General features: G+C 38.0%; 1 protein-coding gene and 1 pseudogene across 1 annotated transcript; both read left to right on the top strand.

Annotated features, from left to right (window-relative positions):
• The first annotated feature begins 5,436 nt into the window (after positions 1-5,436).
• LOC147368351 (olfactory receptor 7A17-like) lies at positions 5,437-6,369 on the top strand (annotated as a pseudogene).
• A 14,023-nt stretch (positions 6,370-20,392) lies between these two features.
• LOC147368352 (olfactory receptor 7A10-like) lies at positions 20,393-21,397 on the top strand. Its single transcript, XM_086408783.1, has one exon. It carries the CDS (start codon positions 20,393-20,395, stop codon positions 21,395-21,397), a length of 1,005 nt encoding a protein of 334 aa, XP_086264909.1.
• The last annotated feature ends 4,634 nt before the right edge of the window (positions 21,398-26,031 follow it).

The following is a 26,031-nucleotide window of genomic DNA, read 5'->3' on the forward strand; positions in this document are numbered from 1 at the left end:
AGAGTTCATGGAATAGCAATAAGCATTGGATAGACCTGACAGCTAAACTAATCTCTTGGGGACAGCAAATCAGCACAGAAAATTTCCATTCTGTCCAGACATGCTCCCATGGGAAAATGTGCTCAGGGTTGGAGTAATAATGAAAATGAGCAGATACAGTGAATATAAAGAGCTTTTAATCTCTCCACTGCTGCAATGAGTGAGCAAGTTCAACCTCGAGATGGAGGGAGCATAGTTTTTGCATTTGGATTCCTAAATTAAGCTCAGGTACTCCTTCCTTCTTTATTGTCTGGAGACAGAGTTTTAGCCCCAGATGCTTCATCAAGCACCCAGGGAGAAATTTGGACTTCCATGTGGAGACCTTCTTCTCAGCCTTCCCATCCAGGTCTGGTAGACACTACAGGAAAAAGTCAGAGAGGATTAAACCCAATATTATTTACCTGAAGTCACTGGAAAACCCAAACAGCTGGCCCAGAGCCTTGAGATCTCCATGTTTGTTTGCTTGATTGGCAAATTAACCTATTTATTTAGTGATAAGTCTCTATCGGACTCGGCAATACAAGGAATACTGCTCCTTATTAAGTTTGGGGGATGAAAATCTGTTGGATGAGACTCAAGAAAAAACAGAAACTCTGAAATTTTCCTGAATTTTGCAACATATAGGTGTAGGAAAATAAACTTAGGTGAGGAGGAATTTGCTGTTAGGTAAGAACATTTTATTCATTTTTTAAAATTTTAACATAGGGTATATTTGATGATGTTCTGTCTTTATTAGAAGGATCCAGATCAATAGAAGTAACTATGAAATTGCAAGTCCAGTTATTGAGATTCATATTTCATAGAGTCTTCTCTCACACTGAGTATTCACTTGGAAAAATTGCATTTACTATGGAAACAGGAAGATGATAAAGAGTTTTACTTTGCAATGATTTTATTACCTTGAAGACTAGATATATCTGAGGGTTTATTAGCCATTTACTTTCTGTACTGAAAATTGTCTATGGATGTTCTTTGCTTTATGTATCGGTATCTGAGTGCTTTTACTTTTTCTGCTTTATTTTTTTCCATATAATTTCCTTCATAACTTATTTCATTTCTATCTCTGAGATATAAGGCCAGGAAGTGTGCTCCAACATAAGGAAAAATGGAAGAGTGAGATGTATTTTAAATACCTTGACAAGTCGTCATCTTGCTGGAAATAGAGATATGTGCTACTTCTCTCTCTCTTTTTTTTTAAATTAACTTTTTTTTATTGAAGCATAATTGCTTTACAGAATTTTTCTGTTTTCTGTCAAACTTCAAAATGAATCAGCTATAGGTATACATATATCCCCTGTCTTATGAAACTCTCTCCATCTCCCTCCCCATCTCATCCCCTCTAGGTTGATACAGAGCCCCTGTTTGAGTTTCCTGAACCATACAGCAAGTTCCCACTGGCCATCTATTTTACATATGATAATGTAAGTTTCCATGTTACTCTTTCATACATCTCACCCTCTCTCCATTCTTCCCTTCCCCCATGCAGGTGTGTCAGGCACCATTTCTGTGACTCCATTTCACCCAAAGCTGCTGTAAGCTGCAACTACTTCCACTACTCAGGATTATCAATCCTAGTCTCCCTTATTCTTATTTTTTTTAATTTCATTCCTTCAATTTTTAAAACAAGTGTGCTATCTGACATTTAAATCTTATTTGTGTATACAATGTGTGTGTTGGGTTGGGTGAAACTTGATGAATTTTGAGTAGTCAAATCTATCTATATTTTGTCCTCCTTTCCATGGTTTTTCAAGCATAGAAAGTTGTTCTACATCCATAGATGTAATAAACCACCTTTTAGATGCATTGCCATCTTATTTCACATATTCTTTATTACTGTTACCTTTTGCCTTTAGGGATTAGATCTATTTTTTAAATATCAATCATTTGCAGCCATCTTGTGGAACCCATTCTTTTGAATTCAATCAAAAGTTGCATGGGGACTTCCCAGGTGGTTCAGTGGAAAAGAATCTGCCTGCCAAGGGAGACATGGGTTCAATCCCTGGGTTGAGAAGATTCCCCTGGAGAAGGAAATGGCAACCCACTCCAGTATTCTTATTTGAAAAACCCCATGGATAGAGGAGCCTGGCAGGCTACAGTCCATAGGGTCACAAAGAGTCAGACATGACTGAAGCGACTTAGCAAGCATGCATATATGATGCACTCTGATATTTTGTGTTTTATTTATTCAATTCTACTTTATTCTTTTTTATTGAAGTATAGTTGATTTACAATATCATGTAGTTGCAGGTGTATAGCACAGTCATTCAATTTTACACACACACACACATATACATATGTGTATACACACACACACACATTCTTTTTCAGATTCTTTTCCTAATAGGTTATTACAAAATATTGAGTATGGTTCTGTTTTTGTTATCCATTTTATATACAGTAGTGTGTATATGTTAATCCCAACCTCCTAATGTACCCCTTCCTCTTTCCAGTTTGGTAATCATAAGATTGTTTTCTGTATCTTTGACTCTATATCTGTTTTGTAAATACATTCATTTGTATTTTTATAAGATTACATGTATGAATAATATCATATGATATGTTTCTTTCTCTGTCTGGTTTACTTCCTTTATAATGATAATCTCCAGGTTCATCCATGTTGCTGCAAATGGTATTATTTATGGCTGAGTAATAGTCCATTGTATATATGGTCCACATCTTTATCTATTCAATTGTCGATGTATATCTAGGTTGCTTCCATGTTTTGTTTTTTGTAAATAGTGCTGCAATGAACATTAAAATGCAGGTATCTTTTCCAATTATAGTTTTCTCCATATATATCCCCAGGAGTGGGGTTGCAGGGTTATATGTTAGCTCTATTTTAGTTGCTGTTGTTATGTTTTGTTTTGTTTTTTAAGAAACCTGCATACAGTTCTCCACAGTGACTGCACCAATTTAATCCCCACTAACATTGTAGAGGGATTCCTTTTTCTATACTCTATCAATATGTATTATTTTTGGACTTTTTGATGATGGCCATTCTGATTGTGAAGAAAGCTGAGAGCCAAAGAATTGATGCTTTTGAACTGTGGTGTTGGAGAAGACTCTTGAGAGTCCCTTGGACTGCAAGGAGATCCAACCAGTCCATTCTGAAGGAGATCAGCCCTGGGATTTCTTTGGAAGGACTGATGCTAAAGCTGAAACTCCAGTACTTTGGCCACCTCATGCGAAGAGTTGACTCATTGGAAAAGACTCTGATACTGGGAGGGATTGGGGGCAAGAGGAGAAGGGGACGACAGAGGATGAGATGGCTGGATGGCATCACCAACTCGATGGACGTGAGTTTGAGTGAACTCCGGGAGTTGGTGATGGACATGCTGCGATTCATGCGGTCACAAAGAGTCAGACGTGACTGAGTGACTGAACTAAACTGAACTGATTCTGACTGGAGTGAGGTGATACCTCATTATAGTTCTGATTTTCATTTCTATATAATTAGTGATGTTGAGCATCTTTTCATGTGATGTTTGGCTATCTACGTGTCTTCTTTGGGGAAATGTCTATTTAGATTTTCTTCCCATTTTTAATTTGGTTTATTTTATTCTTGTTGCTGTCATTCAGTCATCTAGTCAAATCCAAATCTTTGAGACCCATGTACTGTCATGCCAGGCCTCTCTGTCCCTCACCATCTCCCAAAATTTGCCCGAGTTCTTGTCCATTGTATCGGTGATGGCATCCAGAAATTTCGTCCTCTGATACCCTCTTTTCCTCTGCCCTCAATCTTTCCCAGCATCAGGGACCTTTCCAGTGAGTCTAACTGTTCACACCAGATGATCAAAATACTGGAGTTTCAGCTTCAGCATCAGTCCTTTAAATGAGTATTCAGGGTTGATTTTCCTTAACATTGACTGGTTTGATCTCCTTACTCTCCAAGGGATGTTGTTTTACTATTCTGGGCATCATGGGGTTATAACTGGCATTTAAATGTTGCCAGAATCAAGGAAACTTTATCATAAACTATAGGGATCACCTGAGCTTATTTGATCCATTTCCCTCACATGTTTTTTTTTTTTTCTGTTTTATTTTTTTTCACATGAGTTTTTATTGTTCTTTAAATGCTGCACACAAAATGGTCGTATTAAAATGGAGCCCCATATTTAAATGTCCATGGGTGACTTAACAACAGAAATTTAGGTATTGTTTCTACAGTTTTAGGGGAAAGATAATCTCATATTGAGAGCCTGTCTTGTATCACTGTTCCTAATTATTGTGGCTGAGGGTAAGAATAGCTGGTAGTAGCATTGCCCTTGGAGGCCTGTGTGTGTGTGTGTGTATTGTGGGGAATGAGCAGTTCTCAAGGCAGGGAAGAGTACCTGAGCACAGAGTTTCCAGTATGGGACTCTTATAACACAGGTGCCAGAATATTAATCAACATTAAAAATAATGAAGGGACTCATTTTTATTCATAGGATTTCTTAGAAACAAAATTAATAAGGTGAAAGTAATACAACATGTATTAGGAAAGACCCTGATGCTGAGAAATGTTGATGGCAAAAGGAGAAGGTGGCAGCAGAGGATGAGATGGTTAGATAGCATCACCAACTCAATGGACATGAGCGTCAGCAAACTCCAAGAGACAGTGAAGGACAGGGAAGCCTGGCATGCTCCAGTCCATGGGATTGCAAAGAGTCAGATATGACTTAGTGACCGAACAATAATACAACATGTGAGTAGGCATTCCCCGGGACTTGAAGTTTCAGCTGTAACAAGGAGCCCAGCTCTTCCTTCCAAGTTCTGACACCATCTCTCATCACTTGCCTTTTTATACATTCCCCTGCATATGCAACTGCTTCATTTTGAGCCTCAGTATTCTGAAACAAGTGCCTTTTCAAGACCTTTCTTCTGGCCGTTGTCTCTGTCCAGCCCACAGTTCCCTAGAAGAAATGACATCTCTAGCCCTCTCTTCTGTGAGATCTATGTTCAAATAGTTGCAAATCTATCTCAACACCATTTAAAAGTAAATGCTCTTCTTTATATCTGATTTATTTTTCTTCACAGCACCTGACTTCATCTCATTAAAAAAAAAAACATGAATTTTTATTTGCTTGTATTATTTCTCCATCATTGAACTATAGGGACTATTGTGTCTCAGCACTGTATGCTCTTTGTTCAGAAGTCAGTCAATTCTCAACTGTACTTAGCAAATGCTTGACAAAATTACTCATTAAAAATGTAAATGGTTAGTCTGAATGTGGGATGGGAATTGTTAGTTAGGGATGGCATAGTAAATCACTTGAAGGGGAAACTTCCATACCAAAATCATGGATATAAGTTTTTGAATGCAAAACATAAATAGTAGAATTTCAACAGTATTTGCAATGCAAAATTTGAGATAACTAGTCATATCATTTGTTGTTTCCTGGCAGTCAACTCCACAACATGGAACCAGGGAATGATACTCGAATTTCCGAATTTCTTCTTCTGGGGTTACCAAAGGAACCAAAACTGCAGCCCCTCATATTTGGACCTTTCCTCTCCACATACCTGAACACTGTGTTCAGAAACCTGCTCATTATCCTGGCAGTCAGCTCAGATCCCCACCTCCACAATCCCAAGTACTTCTTCCTCTCCAACCTGTCCTCTGTAGACATTTGCTTCACCTCCACCATCATCCCAAAGATGCTGTAGATCATCTAGACACAGAGCAAAGGCATAACCTATGAAGGCTGCATCACCCAGATGCATTTTTTCACACTCTTTGCTGTATTGGACATGTTTCTCCTGACCTTGATGGCCTATGACCACTTTGTGGCCATCTGTCACCCCCTGCACTACACAGTCAACATGAAGCCTTGGCTCTGCGGATTGATGGTGTTGATGTCCTGGATAATCAGTGTATTGAATTATTTGACTCAAAGCCTAATGGTGTTGTGGCTCTCCTTATGTACAGACTTGGAAATCCCCCACTTTTTCTGATAAATTAATCAGGTGGTCCACCTTGCCTGTTCTGACACATTTCTTAATGACACAGTGATGTATTTTGCAGCTGTGATGTTGTGTGGTGGTTCCCTCAGTGAAATTCTTTACTCTTATTCTAAGGTAATTTCATCCATACGAGGAATGTCATCACCTCAGGGGAAATATAAAGCATTTTCTACCTATGCATTTCACCTCTCAGTTGTCTCCTTATTTCATTGTACAGCCTTAGGAGTGTATCTTAGCTCTGCTGCTTCCCATAGCTCACACTCAAGTACAGTCATCTCTGTGATATACACAGTGGTCACACCCATGCTAAACCCCTTCATCTACAGTCTGAGGAACAAAGACATAAAGAGGGCTCTAAAAAGAATCACTAGAGTGGCAGTTAGATAAGGGCCAATTGTCCTGGAGCTGAAGAAGTGCCTGTGGTTATAGGGCTCAAATAAAGAGAGTCAGAAATTGAAATTGTTTGATCTGACTATGGAAGCAAAACTTGCTCCTTCTATTTATTACCTAGAATTTCAATTTATCTGAATTCAACTCCTCTGTACAAATTAAGTAGCTCAGCTTACTGAGCTTTATTGTGAATAATGCATTTAAATTTTTTTTTAAATTTTTTCACCTTTTATTTATTTATTTGTTTTTTAATTTTATTTTATTTTTAAACTTTACAATATTGTATTAGTTTTGCCAAATTTTTTATGGATTTTATTTATTTTTAGAAAAATAAAATAAAATGCATTTAAATTTTTGATAGGGGCTGCATTGAGTCTGTAGAATGCTTTGGGTAGTATGAGCATTTTAATAATATAAAGTTTCACAAACCATGGACACTTTATACTTCTTCATTTATTGATCTTCTTTAATTTCTCTCAACAGCATCTTACAGTTTGTAGCATAGATGTCTTTCACTTCCTTGGTAAAATTTATTTATAAATATTTTATACTTTTGGATGTTATTATAAATAAAGTTGCTTTTTTTTTTATTTTTAGCTCTGATAGTTTGGTGTTACTGTGTAGAAATACAGCTTATGTTTATACGGTCATTTTTTACCCTACAACTTTATTCAAGTATTAGTTATGTCTTTTTTAATGGATTCTTTAGTATTTTCTATGTATGTGATGATGTCATCTACTAATACAGCTTACATTGCTATTTCTTTATTGAACTGGATGCTTTTTGTTCATTTATTGCCTAATTCCTCTGCAGGAAACTTCCAGTGTATGTTCTATAGAACTAGCAAGAATGGGCATTTTTGTCTTTCAACTTAGGAGGAAAGCATTCACTTTTCATATTTGAGTTTGCTGTTACCTGTGAGGTTGTCATATAGTGCCTTTATTATTAAAAACTGTAGAGGTACATTTATTCTAAACCCATTTTGTTGAAAGCTATTACCATAATAGGGCTTCCTTCATAGCTCAGCGTTAAGAATCTGCCTGCAATGCAGGAGACGCAGGTATGCGTCTTTGATCCCTGGGTTGGAAAGATCCCCTAGGAGGGCGTGGCAAGCCACTCCAGTATTCTTGTCTGGAGAATCCCATGGACTGAGATGCCTGGAAGGCTATAGTGCCTAGGGTCGCAAAGATTCAGGCATGACTGAAGCTATTGAGCATGCACGCATTATCATAATGGATGTTTAATTTTGTCAAAAAATTTTTCTCAGTCTTTAGTGATTATATTTTTTATTCTTCATTCTGTTAATTGATGTATTACATTTATGGATTTATATATGTTGAGACATTCTTGAATCTCAGGGAAAAATCTCATTTGAATTCAATGTATAATATTTATCATGTGCTATGGAATTTTTTTTAACTGGCATTTTGCAGGGAGGGAATACTTTGCACCTATATTTCCCAGGAATATTGTTCTGTAATTTTCTTTCCTTGTAGTCTTTTTATTTGGTTTAGATGTCAGAGTAATGTTGACTTTGTCAAATGACTTAGAAAGTGCTATCTCTTTATCAACATTTTAGATTTTGAGAAGGATTGGTATAATTCAACAGTGAAACCATCTTACATGGGGCTTTTCTTTAATACTGATTCAAGCACCTCTCTAGTCATTGGTCTGTTCAGTTATTCTGTTTCTTCATGAATCAGTTTTAGTAACTTGAATGTTTCTAGGTATTTATTCACTACTTCTCAGTTACTTAACTTGTCCATAGGTAATTGTTTATGATGGTCTCATGATTCTTTGTCTTTGTGTGGTATCAGCTGTTATGTCTCCTCTTTCATGTAAACTCTTCTTAGTCATTTCTCTTTTTTCTTCGTCTAGCCAAAAGATCACCAACATTGTTTGTCTTCTCAAAAACCACCTCTTAGTTTCATTAATTTTTAAATTGTTTTTCTAGCCTGTGTCTTATTTCTCTCTACTCCAATACTTATTTCCTTCCTTCTGTTGACTTTGGGCTAAGTTTGCTGTTCTTTTTGTAGTTCCTTGATGTAGAAATTTAGGTTGTCTGTTTGGTAGCTTTCTTTTATCTTAATTTGCCATTTAGCATGCATGCTAAGTCCCTTCAGTTGTGTCCGACTCTTTGTGACCCTACAGACCATGTAGCCTGCCAGGCTTCTCTGTCCATGGGATTCACCAGATAAGAATACTGGAGTGGGTTGCCATGCCCTCTTCCAGGGGATCTTCCTGACCCAGGGATCCAACCAGATCTCTTACATCTCCTGCATTGGAGGTGGATTCTTTACCACTAACACCACCTGGCAAAGTCCTTGGTGTTTAGAGGGCAAGTTTAGTCCTTTTCCATCATATGAGGATACAGGAAAACTTTTAATTTACAATCCAGAAGACAGCCTTCTTTGGACTTTTACCATACCTACACCTGATGTTACATTTCCAGAACTATAAAAAATAAATGTGTGCTGTTGGTAGACTATCAGTCTATGGAATTTTGTACACCCCCTTGAACTGATGGCAATCCACTCCAGTGGGTAGCCAGGAGAATTCCCTGGAAAAAGGAGCCTGGTGGGCTATGATTCATGAGGTTGCAAAGAGTTGTTCAGCCATGACTGAACAACTGAGCGTACCTGCCCTGACTTTTAGCCATTTCACAAGACAGCAGCTCACTACTTAAAAGCCAGCTGCAGAATCATTCCTCCGCTCCCAAACTTTTATTTTAGGGAGGGCCCAGTCTCTTTTAAGGGCTAACTTGATTGCATCAGGCCAAACCAGGATAACCTACCTCTTGATTAGCACAAAGAAAACTGAATTGAGACTTTATTAAATCTGGAAAATATTTTCATTTTTTTCCATAAAGTATATCCTAATATTGAGTGTTAAATTCACTTATCCACACTCAAGGGGAGATGCATCTAGAGTGCATAAAGCAGAAAGAGGGATCTTGAAGCTGTCTCAGAATTCTGCCTGCTACCCTGGGTTAAAAAATTGGAAGATTCAGTACTGTTATGATGTCAGTTCTACCTAATTTATGCTATAGATTGAAATTCAACTAAATTTTTTTACAAATTTTCTTTCGTGTAGTATTGTCAATTATTTCTGATATTTACATGGAAAATGCAAAGAACTGCCAAAGGCAAAAAAAAAAATTCTTTTGAAGGTTTCACACTAGCAGGTGCTGTAAAAATATAATAATGAAGACACTGTGATTTGGGGCTTCCCAGGTGGCACTAGTGGTAAAGAACCCACCTGCCTATGCAGATCACATAAGAGATGAGGGTTCAAAATCTGAGTCTGGAAGATCCTCTGGAAGACGCCATGGCAACCTACTTCAGTTTTCTTGCCTGGAGAATCTCCATGGACAAGGATCCTGGCAGGCTACAGTTCATGGCATCGCAAAGACTCAAAGATGACTGAAGGGAATTAGCACACATGCACACAGAAACTTATGGAGGAGTGGAACAGAGTCATGAATAGACATATCTGCTCGATTGATTTTTGACAAAAGCACTAAAACAAGAAAATAATGTTTTGACAAAATGGTGCAGGAAGTGGATATCTGTAGAGAAAATACATAAATATATATGCATCAATATTAGTAACTATATTAAATGATGTGTATGTCCCACCCATATCATCTTTATTCCTATCATTTCTGACATTTCAAAGCTCAATTTTCAACTACCATATCTTGTTCTCTGTATCCAAGGGCTTTAAGTGGAAAATGAAACATTCTCTCACCACTGCACAGTTACCTGAGAATTGCAATGAAATATAACCTTTCCTGGAATTCTATATTCTCATGGTAGTCAATCCACACTTGATCTTTAAATAGTCTCTAAGATTTTTACTTATTCTCTTGGGCTCAAAAATCACCCTGGATGGTGACTTCAGCCATTAAATTAAAATACACTTGCTTTTTGGAAGGAAAGCTTAGATAGCATATTAAAAAGCAGAAACATCACTTTGCCAACAAAGGTCCTATACTCAAAGCTATAGTATTTCCAGTAGTAATGTACAGATGTGAGATTAGGACCATAAAGGAGGCTGAGCACTAAAGAATTGAAGTTTTTGACTTGTGGTGCTGGAGACTTTTGAGAATCCCTTGGGGAGCAAGAAGATCAAACCAGTCAATCCTGAAGGAAATCAACCCTCAGTATCCATTGGAAGAACTGATGCTGAAACTGAAGCACCAATCCTTTGGCCACCTGATGAGAAAAGCTGACTTCTGAACAAGACCCTGATGCTGAAAGTTTGAGGGCAGGATGAAAAGGGGGTGAAGAAGATGAGATGGTTAAATGGCATCACTGACTCAAGGGACATGAGTTTTTGAGCAAACTCGCAGAGATAAAGAAGGACAGAGAAGCTTGGCATGCTGCAGTTCATGGGGTCACAAAGAGTCAGACATGACTTAGCACCTGAGCAACAGCAAGATTTTACCTGAAACCTTGCCTGATGAATGTTGGCATGACCTTTCTCCAATGATAGTCCCTCAAGGAAACACTTCCTTAAGTCCCTGACTCTTATTGGATGCACCTGACTTACCTTAGATTTCAGAATAAATGGTTGCTCTGAGATTGCCACTCTTAAATAGGTTCAAGAAAATATACAATTTTGTAGTTTATCTGCCCCTTTCCTGTTAAAGTGCTTTCCAGATTTCCACAATCTAGACAGGAACTGAATTTTACAACTCTCTAACGTTGTTTGGAAAGACACAGAGAGAGGGAGAGAGGGTAAAGAATGAATATTTCTTTAATATCTAATAAAAGGTGTAATAGTGCAAGTATGCATGGATTAGTCACTCAGTTGTGTCCAACTCTTTGCGACCCCATGGCTCCTCTGTCCATAGGATTCTCAAGGCAAGAATACTGGGGTGAGTTGCCAGTTCTCTCCCCAAATAGTACAAGTAGCACTTTGGTATCTAACTCTATTTGATTCCTGAGTTTGGGAAGAATAATTTGAGTTCAGAAAATAAGGTATTCATGTCATTATTTTATTATCATTCCATAAATCAGTAATTAAACCAGTGGGGACTGGATGGAAGTACTCAGGATTAAATTTTTAAATATTTGAAATGTTTTAGGCTGTGTTTTTTCTTTTAGAGATTTTATTCCCATGTGCACATCACATGAAAATACATACTTGAAAAGGTCTGTACCCTGTAGCATCCATTTAGTTGGTAGATAAATATTAATTATCATTAAACACTATATAAAGGAACATAGGGAGAAGGCAATGGCACCCCACTCCAGTACTGTTGCCTGAAAAATCCCATGGATGGAGGAGCCTGGTAGGCTGCAGTCCATGGGGTCGCTAAGAGTCAGACACGAGTGAGTGACTTCACTTTCACTTTCCACTTTCATGCATTGGAGAAGGAAATGGCAACCCACTCCAGTGTTCTTGCCTGGAGAATCCCATGGATGGATAAGCCTGGTAGGCTGCAGTCCATGGGGTCGCACAGAGTCAGACATGACTGAAGCGACTTGGCAGGCAAAGGGACATAGGGCTTCCCAGGTGGCACTAGAGGTAAAGAACCCACCTACCAGTTCAGTAGACACAAGAGATGTGGGTTCAATCCCTGGAACAGGAAGATCCCATAGAGGAGAGCATGGCAACTCACTCTAGTATTCTTGTCTGGAGGATTCCATGGACAGATGAACTTGGTGGGCTACGGTCCTTTGGGTTGCAAAGAGTCAGACATGACTGAAGTGACTTAGCATGTATGCAAGGTAGTATAGTAGTCAATTTTGCTGTAGCAACAAGCAACTCCCTAAACATGGTGGCTTAAAATAACAGTTGTTTACCTATTATCATATTAAATGCATGGTGCAAAGTGTCTATGGCTCTGTCCATATTGTGCTAGGCTACCTGCATGTCTGGGAGCCATACCAGTGGACCAGCTCCTAGGTGGAAAATGCCCATTCTCATGATCGAGGGGAAGAGTAATAGTAATAGAAAGGGTGGCCTCTTCCAATAGCTTCTCCTTAGGCTCTGAGCATGTCATGTCAAGATTCACAAGTGGGGACATGTATTCCTCCCACTTGTACCTTCAAGGCACAAAGTAATAGATGGGAGGTACATTCCTTTTAAGAGAATAAGGGAGTAATGCAGTAATTTTGAAAAATAAAAATTCTACTCAAGGCAGAAACAAACACAAGTATTTCGTGCTACTACTGACATCAATTGCTTATGAATTCTATGCTACAGACTTGCAACAAAGGAAAATAAAGAGAGTTGGAGAAATATGATGATTCACCAAGAAATGGAAGCTTTGCACATATTCTGAGTAAACTGAATAAACAGTAAAATAGCTTGAGAGAGTCTAAAAATTCTTCCTGAGATAATATGGAGCCAGCATGAGGGGGTCAGCGTTTATGTCCCTGTGTAGAGCAAGGCACAGAATGGTGAGCTCTCAAACACTCTCTTCCCTGTGTGGAATTCTGGGAGGAGATATGCCTTTAAAATCACAATTCAATCCACGACCAGAGTATTCCTGGACTCTCTTCTTATTTTAAGAGATTCTCTGGAGCCCCAATGATTTTAGTCAATTCTGAACTCAGACATAGTCATAACAGCTGTGATGAATTGAGTATCTGTCTGTGCCAAGTAATTTCCTGTGATATCTAAAATATTATCAACTTAGACAATAACTGCTTAGGTGAAATCTACCCACTTATACAAAAGGATGCACAGGTCAAAATTATTATTTCATACCAAGAGTGAAATACCCAAGAGGCACGTGTAAAATTGTATATTCAGTAGTAGAATGACTGAGTTCAACATTTGACCACCTTACATCAGACCAGAGGTGGAAAGGAAGACTCTTAATAGAGAAGACCTAAAAGACCTACACCTCACTCTGGACCACAGTACTGACATTCAGAATGTGGTCCACAGAGTAAGACTTACAACATAAACAACATCTGGGAATTTATTACAAATGTGGGATCTCTGGGCAGCCCTGTTGTTGTTTTTCAGTTGCTAGGTCATGTCCTACTCTATGCAACCTCGTGGACTGTAGCATGCCAGGCTCCTCTGTCCTCCACTATCTATGGGAGTTTGCTCAAATTCATGTCCATTGAGTCAATGATGCTATCTAGCCATCCCATCCTCTGCTGCTCCCTTCTCCAGTTGTCTTCAATCTTTCCCATCATCAGGGTCTTCTGCAATGAGTTGGCACTTCACATCAAGAGGCCAAAGTAGTAGAGCTTCAGCAACAGTCCTTCCAATGAATATTCAGGGCTGATTTTCTTTAGGATTAACTGGTTTGATCTCCTTGCAGTCCAAAGGACTCTCAAGAGTCTTCTCCAACACCAAAACTTGAAAGTATCAATTCTTTGGTGCTCAGGTTTCTTTATGGTCCAACTCTCATATACATACATGACTACTGGAAAGACAATAGCTTTGACTATATGGACCTTTGTTGGCAAAGTGATGTCTATGCTTTTTAATATGCTGTCCAGGTTTCGCATCGCTTTCCTTCCAAAGAGCAACCATCTTTTAATTTTATAGCTGAAGTCACCATCTGCAGTGATTTTGGAACCCAAGAAAATAAAATCCATCACTGTTTCCACTTTTTCCCTTTTATTTCCCATGAAGTTTTGAGACTGGATGCCATGATCTTTGTTTTTTGAATATTGAATTTCAAGCCAGCTTTTTCACTCTCCTCTTTCACACTCATCAAAAGGCTTTTTAGTTTCTCTTCAATTTCTTCCATTAAACTGACATCACCTGCATATCTGAGGTTGTTGATATTTCTCCCACCAATCTTGATTGCAGATTGTGTTCCATTCAGCCCAGCACTTCACATGATGTATTCAGGACCTAACAGAAGCAGAAGATATTAAGAAGAGGTGGCAAGAATACACAGAAGAACTGTACAAAAAAGAGTTTCACGACCAAGATAATCACGATGGTGTAATCACTCACCTAGAGCCAGACATCCTGGGATGTGAAGTGAAGTGGGTCTTAGAAAGCATCACTATGAACAAAGCTAGTGGAGGTGATGGAATTCCAGTGGAGCTATTTAAAATCCTGAAAGATGATGCTGTGAAAGTGCTGCCCTCAATATGCCAGCAAATTTGGAAAACTCAGCAGTGGCCACAGGACTGGAAAAGGGCAGTTTTCATTCCAATCCCAAAGAAAGGCAATGACAAAGAATGCTCAAACTACAGCACAATTGCATCATTTCACATGCTAGTAAAGTAATGCCCAAAATTCTCCAAGCCAGGCTTCAGCAATATGTGAACCGTGAACTTCCTGATGTTCAAGCTGGTTTTAGAAAAGGCAGAGGAACCAGAGATCAAATTGCCAACATCTGCTGGATTATCGAAAAAGCAAGAGAGTTCCAGAAAAACATCTATTTCTGCTTTATTGACTATGCCAAAACCTTTGACTGTGTGGATCACAATAAACTGTGGAAAATTCTGAAAGAGATGGGAATACCAGACCACCTGACCTGCCTCCTGAGAAACCTATATGCAGGTCAGGAAGCAACAGTTAGAACTGGACATGGAACAACAGAGTGGTTCCAAATAGGAAAAGGAGTACATCAACACTGTATATTGTCATGCTGCTTATTTAACTTATATGCAGAGTACATCATGAGAAACGCTGGACTGGAAGAAACACAAGCTGGAATCAAGATTGCCAGGAGAAATATCAATAACCTCAGATATGCAGATGGCCCCACCCTTATGGCAGAAAGTGAAGAGGACTAAAAAGCCTCTTGATGAAAGTGAAAGTGGAGAGTGAAAAAGTTGGCTTAAAGCTCAACAATCAGAAAACGAAGATCATGGCATCTGGTCCCATCACTTCATGGGAAATAGATGGTGAAACAGTGGGAACAGTGTCAGACTTTATTTTGGGGGGCTCCAAAATCACTGCAGATGGTGACTGCAGCCATGAAATTAAAAGACGCTTACTCCTTGGAAGGAAAGTTATGGCCAAACTAGATAGCATATTCAAAAGAAGAGACATTACTTTGCCAACAAAGGTCCATCTAGTCAAGGCTATGGTTTTTCCAGTGGTCATGTATGGATGTGAGAGTTGGACTGTGAAGAAGGCTGAGCACTGAAGAATTGATGCTTTTGAACTGTGGTGTTGGAGAAGACTCTTGAGAGTCCCTTGGACTGCAAGGAGATCCAACCAGTCCATTCTGAAGGAGATCAGCCCTGGGATTTCTTTGGAAGGAATGATGCTAAAGCTGAAACTCCAGTACTTTGGCCACCTCATGCCAAGAGTTGACTCATTGGAAAAGAGTCTGATGCTGGGAGGGATTGGGGTCAGGAGGAGAAGGGGACGACAGAGGATGAGATGGCTGGATGGCATCACGGACTCAATGGACGTGAGTCTGAGTGAACTCCGGGAGCTGGTGATGGACAGGGAGGCCTGGTGTGCTGCAATTCATGGGGTCGCAAAGAGTCCAACACGACTGAGTGACTGAACTGAACTCAACTGACTCAGCATAGAAGTTAAATAAGCAGGGTGACATTCTACAGCCTTGACATACTCTTTTTCCAATTTTGCACCAGTCAGTTGTTCCATGTCCAGTTCTGTTGCTTCTTGACCCACATTCAGGTTTCTCAGGAGACAAGTAAGGTGATCTGGTACTGCCATCCCTTTAAGAATTTTCCACAGGTTCTTGCTATCCACACAGTCAAGGGTTTCATTGTAGTCAATGAAGCAGGATTAGATTTTTTCTAGAACTCTCTTGCTTTCTCCATGATCCAAAGAATGTTTACAGTTTGATCTCTGGTTCCTCTACTTCTTTGAAACCCAGCTTGCACATTTGGAAATTCTCAGGTCAGGATCTGCTGAATCCTAGCTTGAATGATTTTGAGCATAATCTTACTAGCATATGAAATGAGCACAAGTGTATGGTAGTTAGAACTTGGCATTGCCCTTCTTTGGGGTTGTAATGAAAACTGACATTTTCTAGTCCTGTGACCACTGCTGAGTTTTCCAAATTTACTGACATATTGAGTGTAGCACTTTAAAAATCCTGCCAAATTTGAATCTTCATTTAAACAAGATACCCTAGTGATTCATGTTCGCATCTATGTTGGAAGAAGTGCTTGCTCAGAATAGTGTTTCTGAACTTCACTGCTGTTGACATTATGCTGGATAATTCTCTAGGGTGGGATCAGGTTTTACTTTGCAGACTGTTGAACTGCATCCCTGGCCTGAACCCACTGTCAGTGAATCGCACTTCCCCTGATATGACAATCAACAATTTATCCAGATATTGCCAAGTGTCTTCAGAAGATGAAATCATCTCTGATTGAGAAGCCTTAGCCTGGAGTGAGAGAACTATAAATATCTTGTGTTCTAATCAAAACACATACCTTACTCAGTTCATAAGTTTTGGGCCAATCACCCAAATTACAATCACTGCAAATTTAGAAGGAGGCTCATTATTGTACAATCCTCATAAGATGGACTATTGCAAAAAGTAAATGAAATAATATGTAAGATTCTAAGCTCAGCCTATGGTGTATTAAAAGATCTAAGTGGATATCATAATTATCAAATGTTTTATAAATAAAGGACTAAATATCAACTTTTCATATGCATTTAAAGCATGTAAATCCTATTGATGTGTTAAAGGCATTATGAAGCCTAGGATTATTTTACCCATGGTTTTATAACAAAGGCACACACTTCTCTCACTTATTGAAGAAGAAGCAGTAATTTTATGGAGATATCAGGAGTTGTGTTCCCATCACAAGCCAGTGCTTCTGAGGGCCAGGCAACCTAGTCAAGACAGGTTCCTCAGACTTGGACATGGAAGAAAACTTTGACTGAGTGTTGTAAAAAGTTTCAATGTCAGACCTCTGGGAGAGAGCAGAATTCATGGAGTAACAATAAGAATCAGATACACCTGACTTCTAACCTGTTCACCTGGGAATGGCAAATCAGCACAGAAAATTTCCATTCTGTCTAGACAAGTTTCCCTGAGGAAATGATGTGTTCAAGGGTTGGAGTAACAATGGAAAATGTGCTGAAAATATTGAGGACATACAGAAAACATAAGTAACTATAAATATCTCCTCTGCTGCAATGTCTGAGCAGTTCTGTCTTGAACTGGAGAAGGCATGGTTTTTCATTTAGATTCCCAAGTCTGGTTTTGGTTCACTGCTTCCTAATCATCTCTTGTTTAAAGACAGAACTTCAATCAACATCATCAACCATTCAGGGAAGAATTTGGACTTTAACACAGAGACCTTCCTCTCAGACTTCCCACCCAGGTGAGTCTAAGCAAGAAATAACCACTGAAGGAGAAAGTCACAAAGAATGAAACTCAACACTATTTATCTGGGGTCACCTGAAAACCTAAGCAACTGACCCAGAGCCAAGAGATCTCCATGTTTGCTTGTTTGCTTGATTAACTTATAACAAATGTATTTAACAACTTAAAAGGAAACTATCTATGTTTTCAGAAATACAAGAATTACAGTTGATAATTAAGTTATATGAATGCAAATCTAGTTGGAAAAGACTCAAGAAGAAATGGGAGTCATAGTGATCAGTAAAATTTGAATGCTTCCAAGCACTTTTGCAGTTGATGGGAGTAGGAAATAAACTATTTGGTTAGAAGTGATTTGTAGTGAAGTGACAGTATTTTATTTACTTTTTAATTTTTAAGATGCAATATATTGGAGCATTCATAAGGAAGATCCGGATCAACGGCTGTAGTAACTACCTGGAAATACAGTTCTTGAGACACACATGTCACAGAGTCTTTACTCAGATTTGAGTGTTCACTTGTTTAAAAATTACATTTACCATACAAACAGGCATATAGTAAAGGGGTTAACTTCGCAATTTGTTCACTACCTATGGGCTCAATATATTTGGGGGCTTCAGCTATTTACTTTCCCTACTGTAAACTGTCCATGCAAATTGTTTCACATACTGGCTTCTGAGTGTTCTATTCTTTTTCTTTCTTTCTTTCTTTTTTCTACACCCCTTCTTTTATAATTTCTTTCACCTTTGGCTAAGAAAAGGCCAGGAAACTCACTCCAACAGGTGGAAGATAGGGAGCATGAAATATATTTTAAATACCTTGACAATTCTTGTTGCTGAAACTAGAGATACAGGCAGCTTCTCTGTCCCCACTCTTCCCCTCCCAACACAAGTGTGTCAGGCACCATTTCCATGGCTCCATTTTATGGTCACTCTAAACTGCAACCACTTCCCCTACTCCAGATTCCCTATATGAGTCTCTCTTTATTCTTGTTTTTATTGCGTTCTTTCAAACAAAGGGTTATCATTTTTAAAGGAAGTTAGCTATGTAACCCACTCCAGTGTTCTTGCCTGGAGAATCCCAGGGATGGGGGAGCCTGGTATGCTGCAGTCCATGGGGTTGCACAGAGTTGGACATGACTGAAGCGGCTTAGCAGCAGCAGTTATGCACCATTTAATTCTTGTATGTGTGTTTACTGCATTTGTTGGGTTGTATGAGAGTGCATAAACTGGAAGTGGTCAAAACTATTAGTTGGTCATATTTTGGCCTCCCTCCCAAAGCTTTTCAAACATAGAAATTCTTTTGCCTCCTTAGTAATAATAAACCGTCATTTATGTGAACTGCCATCTTATCCACATGTTTTTATTTAGGGCTACTTTTTGCCTTTTATGAGTAGATCTGTTTTTAAAATGTCAATAATTTGTTGCCCTTTTGTGGAACACATGCTTTTGCATTCAACTAATTTATTGCTTATTTCTTTTTCATAAACATGTTTGAATCCATTTAAATGCATTTAGGGCTTCCCTGGTGGCACAGATGGTAAAGAATGTGCCTGCAATGTGGAAGACCTGTGTTTGATCTCTAGGTCAGGAAGATCCCCTGGAGAAGGGGATGGTTACCCAGAGTGCCACTATTTTTGCCACTGGAATTACATGGACAGAGAAGCCTGGCAGGCTACAGTACCTGGGGTAGCTAAGAGTCAGACATGATTGAGCAACTTGGAGCCTATTTTACAGAGTGAAGTAAGCCAGAAAGAAAAACACCAATACAGTATACTAACGCATATATATGGAATTTAGAAAGATGGTAATGACAACCCTGTATGGGAGACAGCAAAAGAGACACAGATGTATAGAATGGTCTTTTGGACTCTGTGGGAGAGGGAGTGGGGTATGATTTGGGAGAATGGCATTAAAACATGTATAATATCATATTAAAAAAAGGAAGAATTTACCTTATTTTTAGAGATTCTTCATTTACTTTTAAGAGTTAAATTGTATAATTCAGATAAATTTTGTGTTTATTTTTTGTATTTTAAGCACTTCGTGTTTCTAAATCAATTTTCTTAGAATTTGAATCAGAACTAAAAAGTGTTTCATGGATAACATAAAAATGAAAAATTATTCATTAAAATATTACAATTAAAATCTTTAAAAATCCTCCATTTTTGTTGTAGTTTCAATACTTTCCTTTATGAATTTTTAATTTATTTCTCTTATCAATTTTTCTAGTAGGATGTTCTACATTGATCATATAAATATATCATTCCTTTCTTTTTGGTAAAAATGCTTTTTGCTTCTTTACTCTTCTGGGTATCCAGGATTGAAAGGTTCCAGGACCAAGAAAGCTTATCTTTATTACAAACAATTAATACACCCTTTAAGTCTCTTTTTTATACCTGATTTTTTTAGCTTTACAGTGCCTGTCATTATCTGATAATCATTATAATTTCTTATTTGCTTCTATTCTTCCTCCATCATTGAACTGTACGAACTATTGTATATCGGCACTGTATACTCTTTATCCAGAAGTTAGTCTTCAATTTATACTACCAAATATATGACATAATTTCTCTTCAAAGTTTAGAATAAATGATTTTATGGGGAGAAGGTTGAATGTGGGGTGAAGTATTCAGAGATTGCACATGGGATTACTTGAGGGAAATTTTTCATATTGAAATTATAGATATTAATATTAAATGCAAAATATGAACTGTAGAATTTCAACTATGTTTACAATGCTAATTTCTGAGAAAACTAGTCATGTTATTTTTGTTTCTTGATAGTCACATTCACCACATGGAACCAGGGAATGATACAAAAATTTTGGAATTTCTTCTTCTGGGATTTTCAGAGGAACCAGAACTGCAGCCCCTCATATTTGGTCTGTTCCTCTTCATGTACCTGATCACTGTGTTTGGAAACCTGCTCATTATCCTGGCTGTCAGCTCAGACTCCCACCTCCACACCCCCATGTACTTCTTCCTCTCCAACCTGTCTTTTGTAGACATCTGTTTCACCTCCACAACCATCCCAAAGATGCTGCAGAACATAAGGACACAGAGCAAAGTACTAACCTATGAAGGCTGCATTACCCAGATGTATTTTTTCATACTCTTTGCAGTATTGGACGTGTTTCTTCTGACTGTGATGGCCTATGACCGATTTGTAGCCATCTGTCACCCCCTGCACTACATGGTCATCATGAACCCCCAGCTCTGTGGTCTGCTGGTTCTGGTGTCCTGGATGATGAGTGCCCTGAATTCCTTGTTACAAAGTGTAATGGTGTTGAGATTGTCCTTCTGTACGTACATGGAAATCCCCCACTTTTTCTGTGAAATTAATCAGTTGATTCAACTTGCCTGTTCTGACATGTTTCTTAATGAGATATTGATGTATTTTGCAGCTGCAATATTGGGTGGTGGTTCCCTCACTGGGATTCTTTGTTCATATTCCAAGATAGTTTCTTCAATACAAAGAATCTCATCAGCTCAGGGAAAGTATAAGGCATTTTCCACCTGTGCATCTCACCTCTCAGTTGTCTCTTTATTTTATTGTACGTGTTTAGGAGTGTACCTTAGCTCTGCTGCTACCCACAGCTCACATTCAAGTGCAATCGCCTCAGTGATGTACACAGTGGTCACACCCATGCTGAACCCCTTCATCTATAGTCTACGGAACAAAGACATAAAGAGGGCTCTGGAAAGAATCAATAGAAAGGCAGGTATAAAAGTGTTATCTGTTCTGGGACTGAAGAACTACCCATGATTGCAGGATTTAAATAAATGGAGCCAGAAATTGATATGTTTTAACCAGATTTTGGAAGGAGAACTTGTCCATTTATTTACAGGAATTTCCTTTTATTTGAATTCAACTCATCTACACAATTTAAAGAACTCAATTTATTGAGCTTTATTATGAATAAAGTTTTGGAAATTTTTATAGAGGGTGCATGAATCTATAGAATGTTTTGGGTAGTATCAGCATTTCAATAATATTAAGTCTTCCAAGCCATAGACACCTTATATTTTTTCATCTATTTGTCTTCTTCAATTTTTCTCATCAATATCTTACAGGTTTTAGTGTAAAATATTAAGTGTACAGATTTTACTGTAAGATATTTTAGTCTTTCCTTTCATTGATTTTTATATCTACATGATCTATCTAACCCCTCTGAACAACAATTCTGAAAATTTAGAATGAGAGTTCTGATTGTACAGTCCTCATTGGATGGACTTTTTTAAAGAACAAATGGGACAATCAGACTTAGCTTTGGAGAAATCTTTGTCTCAGGACTATAAAAAGGTTCAGTGTTATAACTTTGGAATCCAGAAGAGTTCATGGAGTAGTAATAAGCATTGGATACACTTGACATCTAACTGGTCTCTTGGGAACAAATCAACCCAGAAAATTTCCATTCTGTCCAGATAAGTTCCCATGGGGGAAATGTGCTTGGGGTTGGAGTAACAGTGGAAAATGTACTAATGAGAAAATAGAGTGGATATGCAGAGCTGTAAATATCTCCACTGCTGCTAGGTCTAAGCATGTTCCACTTTGAGCTGGAGAAGTCATGGTTTGTGCATTTGGATTCCTGAGTCTGGCTCAGGGACCCATACTTCGCTTCTTACTTCTTTCTTATCTGGGAACAGAGCTTCATTCTCCACCATCAACCACCTGGGGAAGTTTTGGACTTCCACCCAGAGTCTTCCATCTCAACCTTTCCATCCAGGTAAGTCTTAGAGCCCAGTAGACACTTCAGGAGAAAGCCACAGAGAATGAAATCCAAGAACATTTACCTGCAGTCACTTAGAAACCCAAATACCTGGCAAAAAGCCAACAGATCTCCCTGTTTATGTGCACGGTTGATTAAATGATTTCTAATCAATTTATTTAATATGTTCAAAGAAAACTGCCAATCAGATTCAGCAGTACATGATTATTAGTGATAATTAAGTGATAAGAATGAAAATATACTTGGATGAAATTCAAGAAGAAATTGGAAGCACAATGGTCTCAGTAAAATTTGAACATTTCCAGGGAGATTTAGGGTAGGAAAATAAACTATTACATAAAGAGGAGTTTGCAGTGAAATAATGACATTGTTTTAATTTAAAAAATTTTTAAGATGGTATATGAATTTGAGCAAATTCTGGGAGACAGTGAAAGTCAGGGAAGGCTGGTGTGCTGCAGTCCGTGGAGTCACAAAGATTCAAATCAACAGCATAGCTATTACCTGAAAACTACAATTTTTGATACACATTTCACAAAATTTTCTCTTACATTGAGCATTCACTTGAAAAAAATTAAATTTAATATACAAACAGACAGATGGTAAAGAGCTTATCTTTGCAACTGTTTATTACCTGGGAGACTGGATATATTTGGAGGTTTATTAGCCACTTGCTTTATCACAAACTGTTTATGCATATTCTTTGCTTTATGCACTGGATTCAGATTGTTTTATTCTTTCCAGGTTTTTTTCTGTATCACTTCTTTTATAATATATTTCATCTCCAGCTCTGAGAGAAAATGCCTGGAATTACACTCCAACATGTGAATGAGGGGGAGAATGAGATGTATTTTAAATACCTTGATAAGCCTTCTATGCTGAAATAGATACCTGCAACTTCTCTCTCCCCACTCTTTCCCTCACACATAGGTGTTTCAGGTACCACTTCATCCCAAACTGCTCTAAGCTCCAACCACTTCCCCATTCTCTGTTTATTTTGGTTTTTTAATTGCATTTCTTTAAACAAAGATTTAAAAATTCTTTTAAAAAATTTTTACTCTTTGCAATTGAAATCATGTATGTAAATGTAATATATCTGTTGTTGGGTTGCATGAGAGCTTATAAGTTTGGGATGTTTAAATCTACCAATTGGTCGTATTTTATCCCCTGTCTCGCTGATTTTTTTTCAAATGTCAAAAGTTCTTATGCATCCATCAGTTCATTTCAGTTTAGTCGCTCAGTCGTGTCCAACTCTTTGTGACCCCATGGACTGCAGCATGCCAGGCTTCCCTGTCTATCACCAACTCCCAGAGCTTACTCAAACTCACGTCCATCGAATCAGTGATGCCATCTAACCATCTCATCCTCTGTTGTCCCCTTCTTCTCCTGCCTTCAGTCTTTCCCAGCATCAGGGTCTTTTCCAATGAGTCAGCTCTTCATATCAGGTGGCCAAAGTATTGGAGCTTCAGCTTCAGCATCAGTCCTTCCAATGAATATTCAGGACTGATTTCATTTATGATTGACTGGTTTGATTTTCTTGCAGTCCTTCTATGCATCCATAGAAGTAATAAACCACCTGTTATATGCATTACCATATAATCTCACATGTTTTTCGTTTCTGCCACCTTTTGCCTTTTGTGAGTAGTCTATTTTAAAAAGAGCAATTATTTGCTGCCTTCTTGTGGAATATGTGCTTTTGCATACAATTAAAGATTGCTTATATGTTTTTCATAAGCATATTTTAATCCATTTATGTTTGTGTAGGTTGGAATTAAAATTTTAGATACAACTTCCTGCACTATTTTTTGAATTGCATTTTCTATTCTCTTTAAAATTTTTACCCATATTATTATATTTAAAACCTGTGTTAATGGGACTATTACTACTTTATATTTTTCTTTCAGAAGTTCATTTTATTATATCATTCTATTTTGCTTAATATCTTTATTTTGAATCCAATATATTTAATCTGGTTTTGTTTCCCTTGGTTTTCTTTTTATTTTGAAAATTAAATTTTCTAAAATATTTGTTTCTATGTAAATGCACACCATTATGAAACCATTAGAGTGAACAAAGCAGGTGAGGTCTCTGCTTTGGATCTCATATTTCCATGGAGAAAGAAGAGTATAGTAAAAAATGCATGTATGACAAAAATGTCCTTAGGTATAAATCAAATGAGAAAAGAGCAAGTAAATTTTGTGGCATGGGTAGGATTTTATAGGGTATATTGTAGGGAGATCTTTGCGTTTGGGACAAGAATCAGAAACAGAAGTGAAATGTGACCAATGGTTTTAGAAAAAAAGAGATCTAAACTCAAAGTCCAAGAATGACAATGATACCACATAAGAAAACTGAGAGACGTGACATCCTCATCCACTATCTTATTACCTCATTCTTTGAAATGTATGAAAATATGTGTAGTCAAATACACAGAAATAAATACAGAATAAAAATTCAGTCAAGGTTCTAATGTGAATGCCATAATGAGGCGAGTGGAGGAATAAAAGTGCAGTCAGCCTGTGGTCCCTGGAGTCTGACTTCCGCACCCACGGTGCTGCCTGTTCTCTCTGCAACTGAACTCTTCCCTTGAGCTCTATTCACATTGCTTCTCACCCTTTTAAGGACTAGCCTCTCTTGTAAGTATTCTTGCATTAACTGCAGTGGATAAGAAGCTTTTCAGAATGTGTCCCAGAGTAAAATACACCTTTTCCATGTGATCCAGCTTGTGTGCACAGGCAACCAAGGAATACACCTGTGCATGGGGCTTCCCAGGTGGCACTAGTGGTAAAGAACCTACCTGCCAGTGCGGGAGACAGAAGAGATATGTGTTTGATCCCGAGTTGGAAAGATCCCCTGGAGGAGGGCATGGCAATTCACTCCAGTATTCTTGCCTGGAGAATTCCATGGACAGAGGAGCCTGGGGCGCTACAGTCCATAGGGTCCCAAAGAGTCAAACACAACTGAAGTGACTTAGCATACATGCACCAATGTGTATGCACATACACACACAAGAACAGCTGGACAAAAAGAATAAACTCCTTACATGTATTAATACAATGCACTCTATTCTTCTGTGTTTAATTTGTTATATCCTATTTTATTTTTTACAAACTATAGTCTAATACTCTAATAAATCTGAAACTCAGAATATGGAAAACATTCTTCCAGCATGCCTCCCATACCTATGTTAGCATTTACCTGCTTCTTTTTCTTCCCTAATCATCCACAGTTTCTGAGAGAACATAGTCTTTTATTGTTTTATGCAATATATAATTTATTTATTCAGCTATTTTTCCCAACTAAACTAAGTTTGGGGGGTTGTGGAGTATGTATGATATTGATACATGCCTCAAGGCACTCACAGTCTAGATGAAAATATTCAATTAATAAAAATCACACAATGATAACCTTTTATCTAAATTATCACTACATAAACTGTCCTTTTTCTGTGGGAATAATTTTAAAGTTCATGTAGGAGATGTCCAAAACTCCGTCTCTAAAACTGGAGATGGAGTTTTCAATACAGAAATAAGTGAAAAAAATTTCATATAGACCAGTGATTGACTCTCCAAGCAGAGGGAACAGGTGCATATATGCTCTGAAACTCGAGCCTGTGGCATCTAGTGAATCTGTGGCTCAAGTTCAAGATTCATGAGATTAAGGTGAGTAAGGG

Source organism: Bos grunniens, chromosome 7, assembly GCF_055505025.1.
Source record: "Bos grunniens cultivar Pamir isolate PY7600 chromosome 7, Bosgru_T2T1.0, whole genome shotgun sequence".
Classification (NCBI taxonomy): domain Eukaryota; kingdom Metazoa; phylum Chordata; class Mammalia; order Artiodactyla; family Bovidae; genus Bos; species Bos grunniens.

What these genes read in the sequence shown, in the direction of transcription:
- LOC147368352 (XM_086408783.1), top strand. Translation starts at nt 20,393, where the DNA reads ATGTTATTTTTGTTTCTTGATAGTCACATTCACCACATGGAACCAGGG.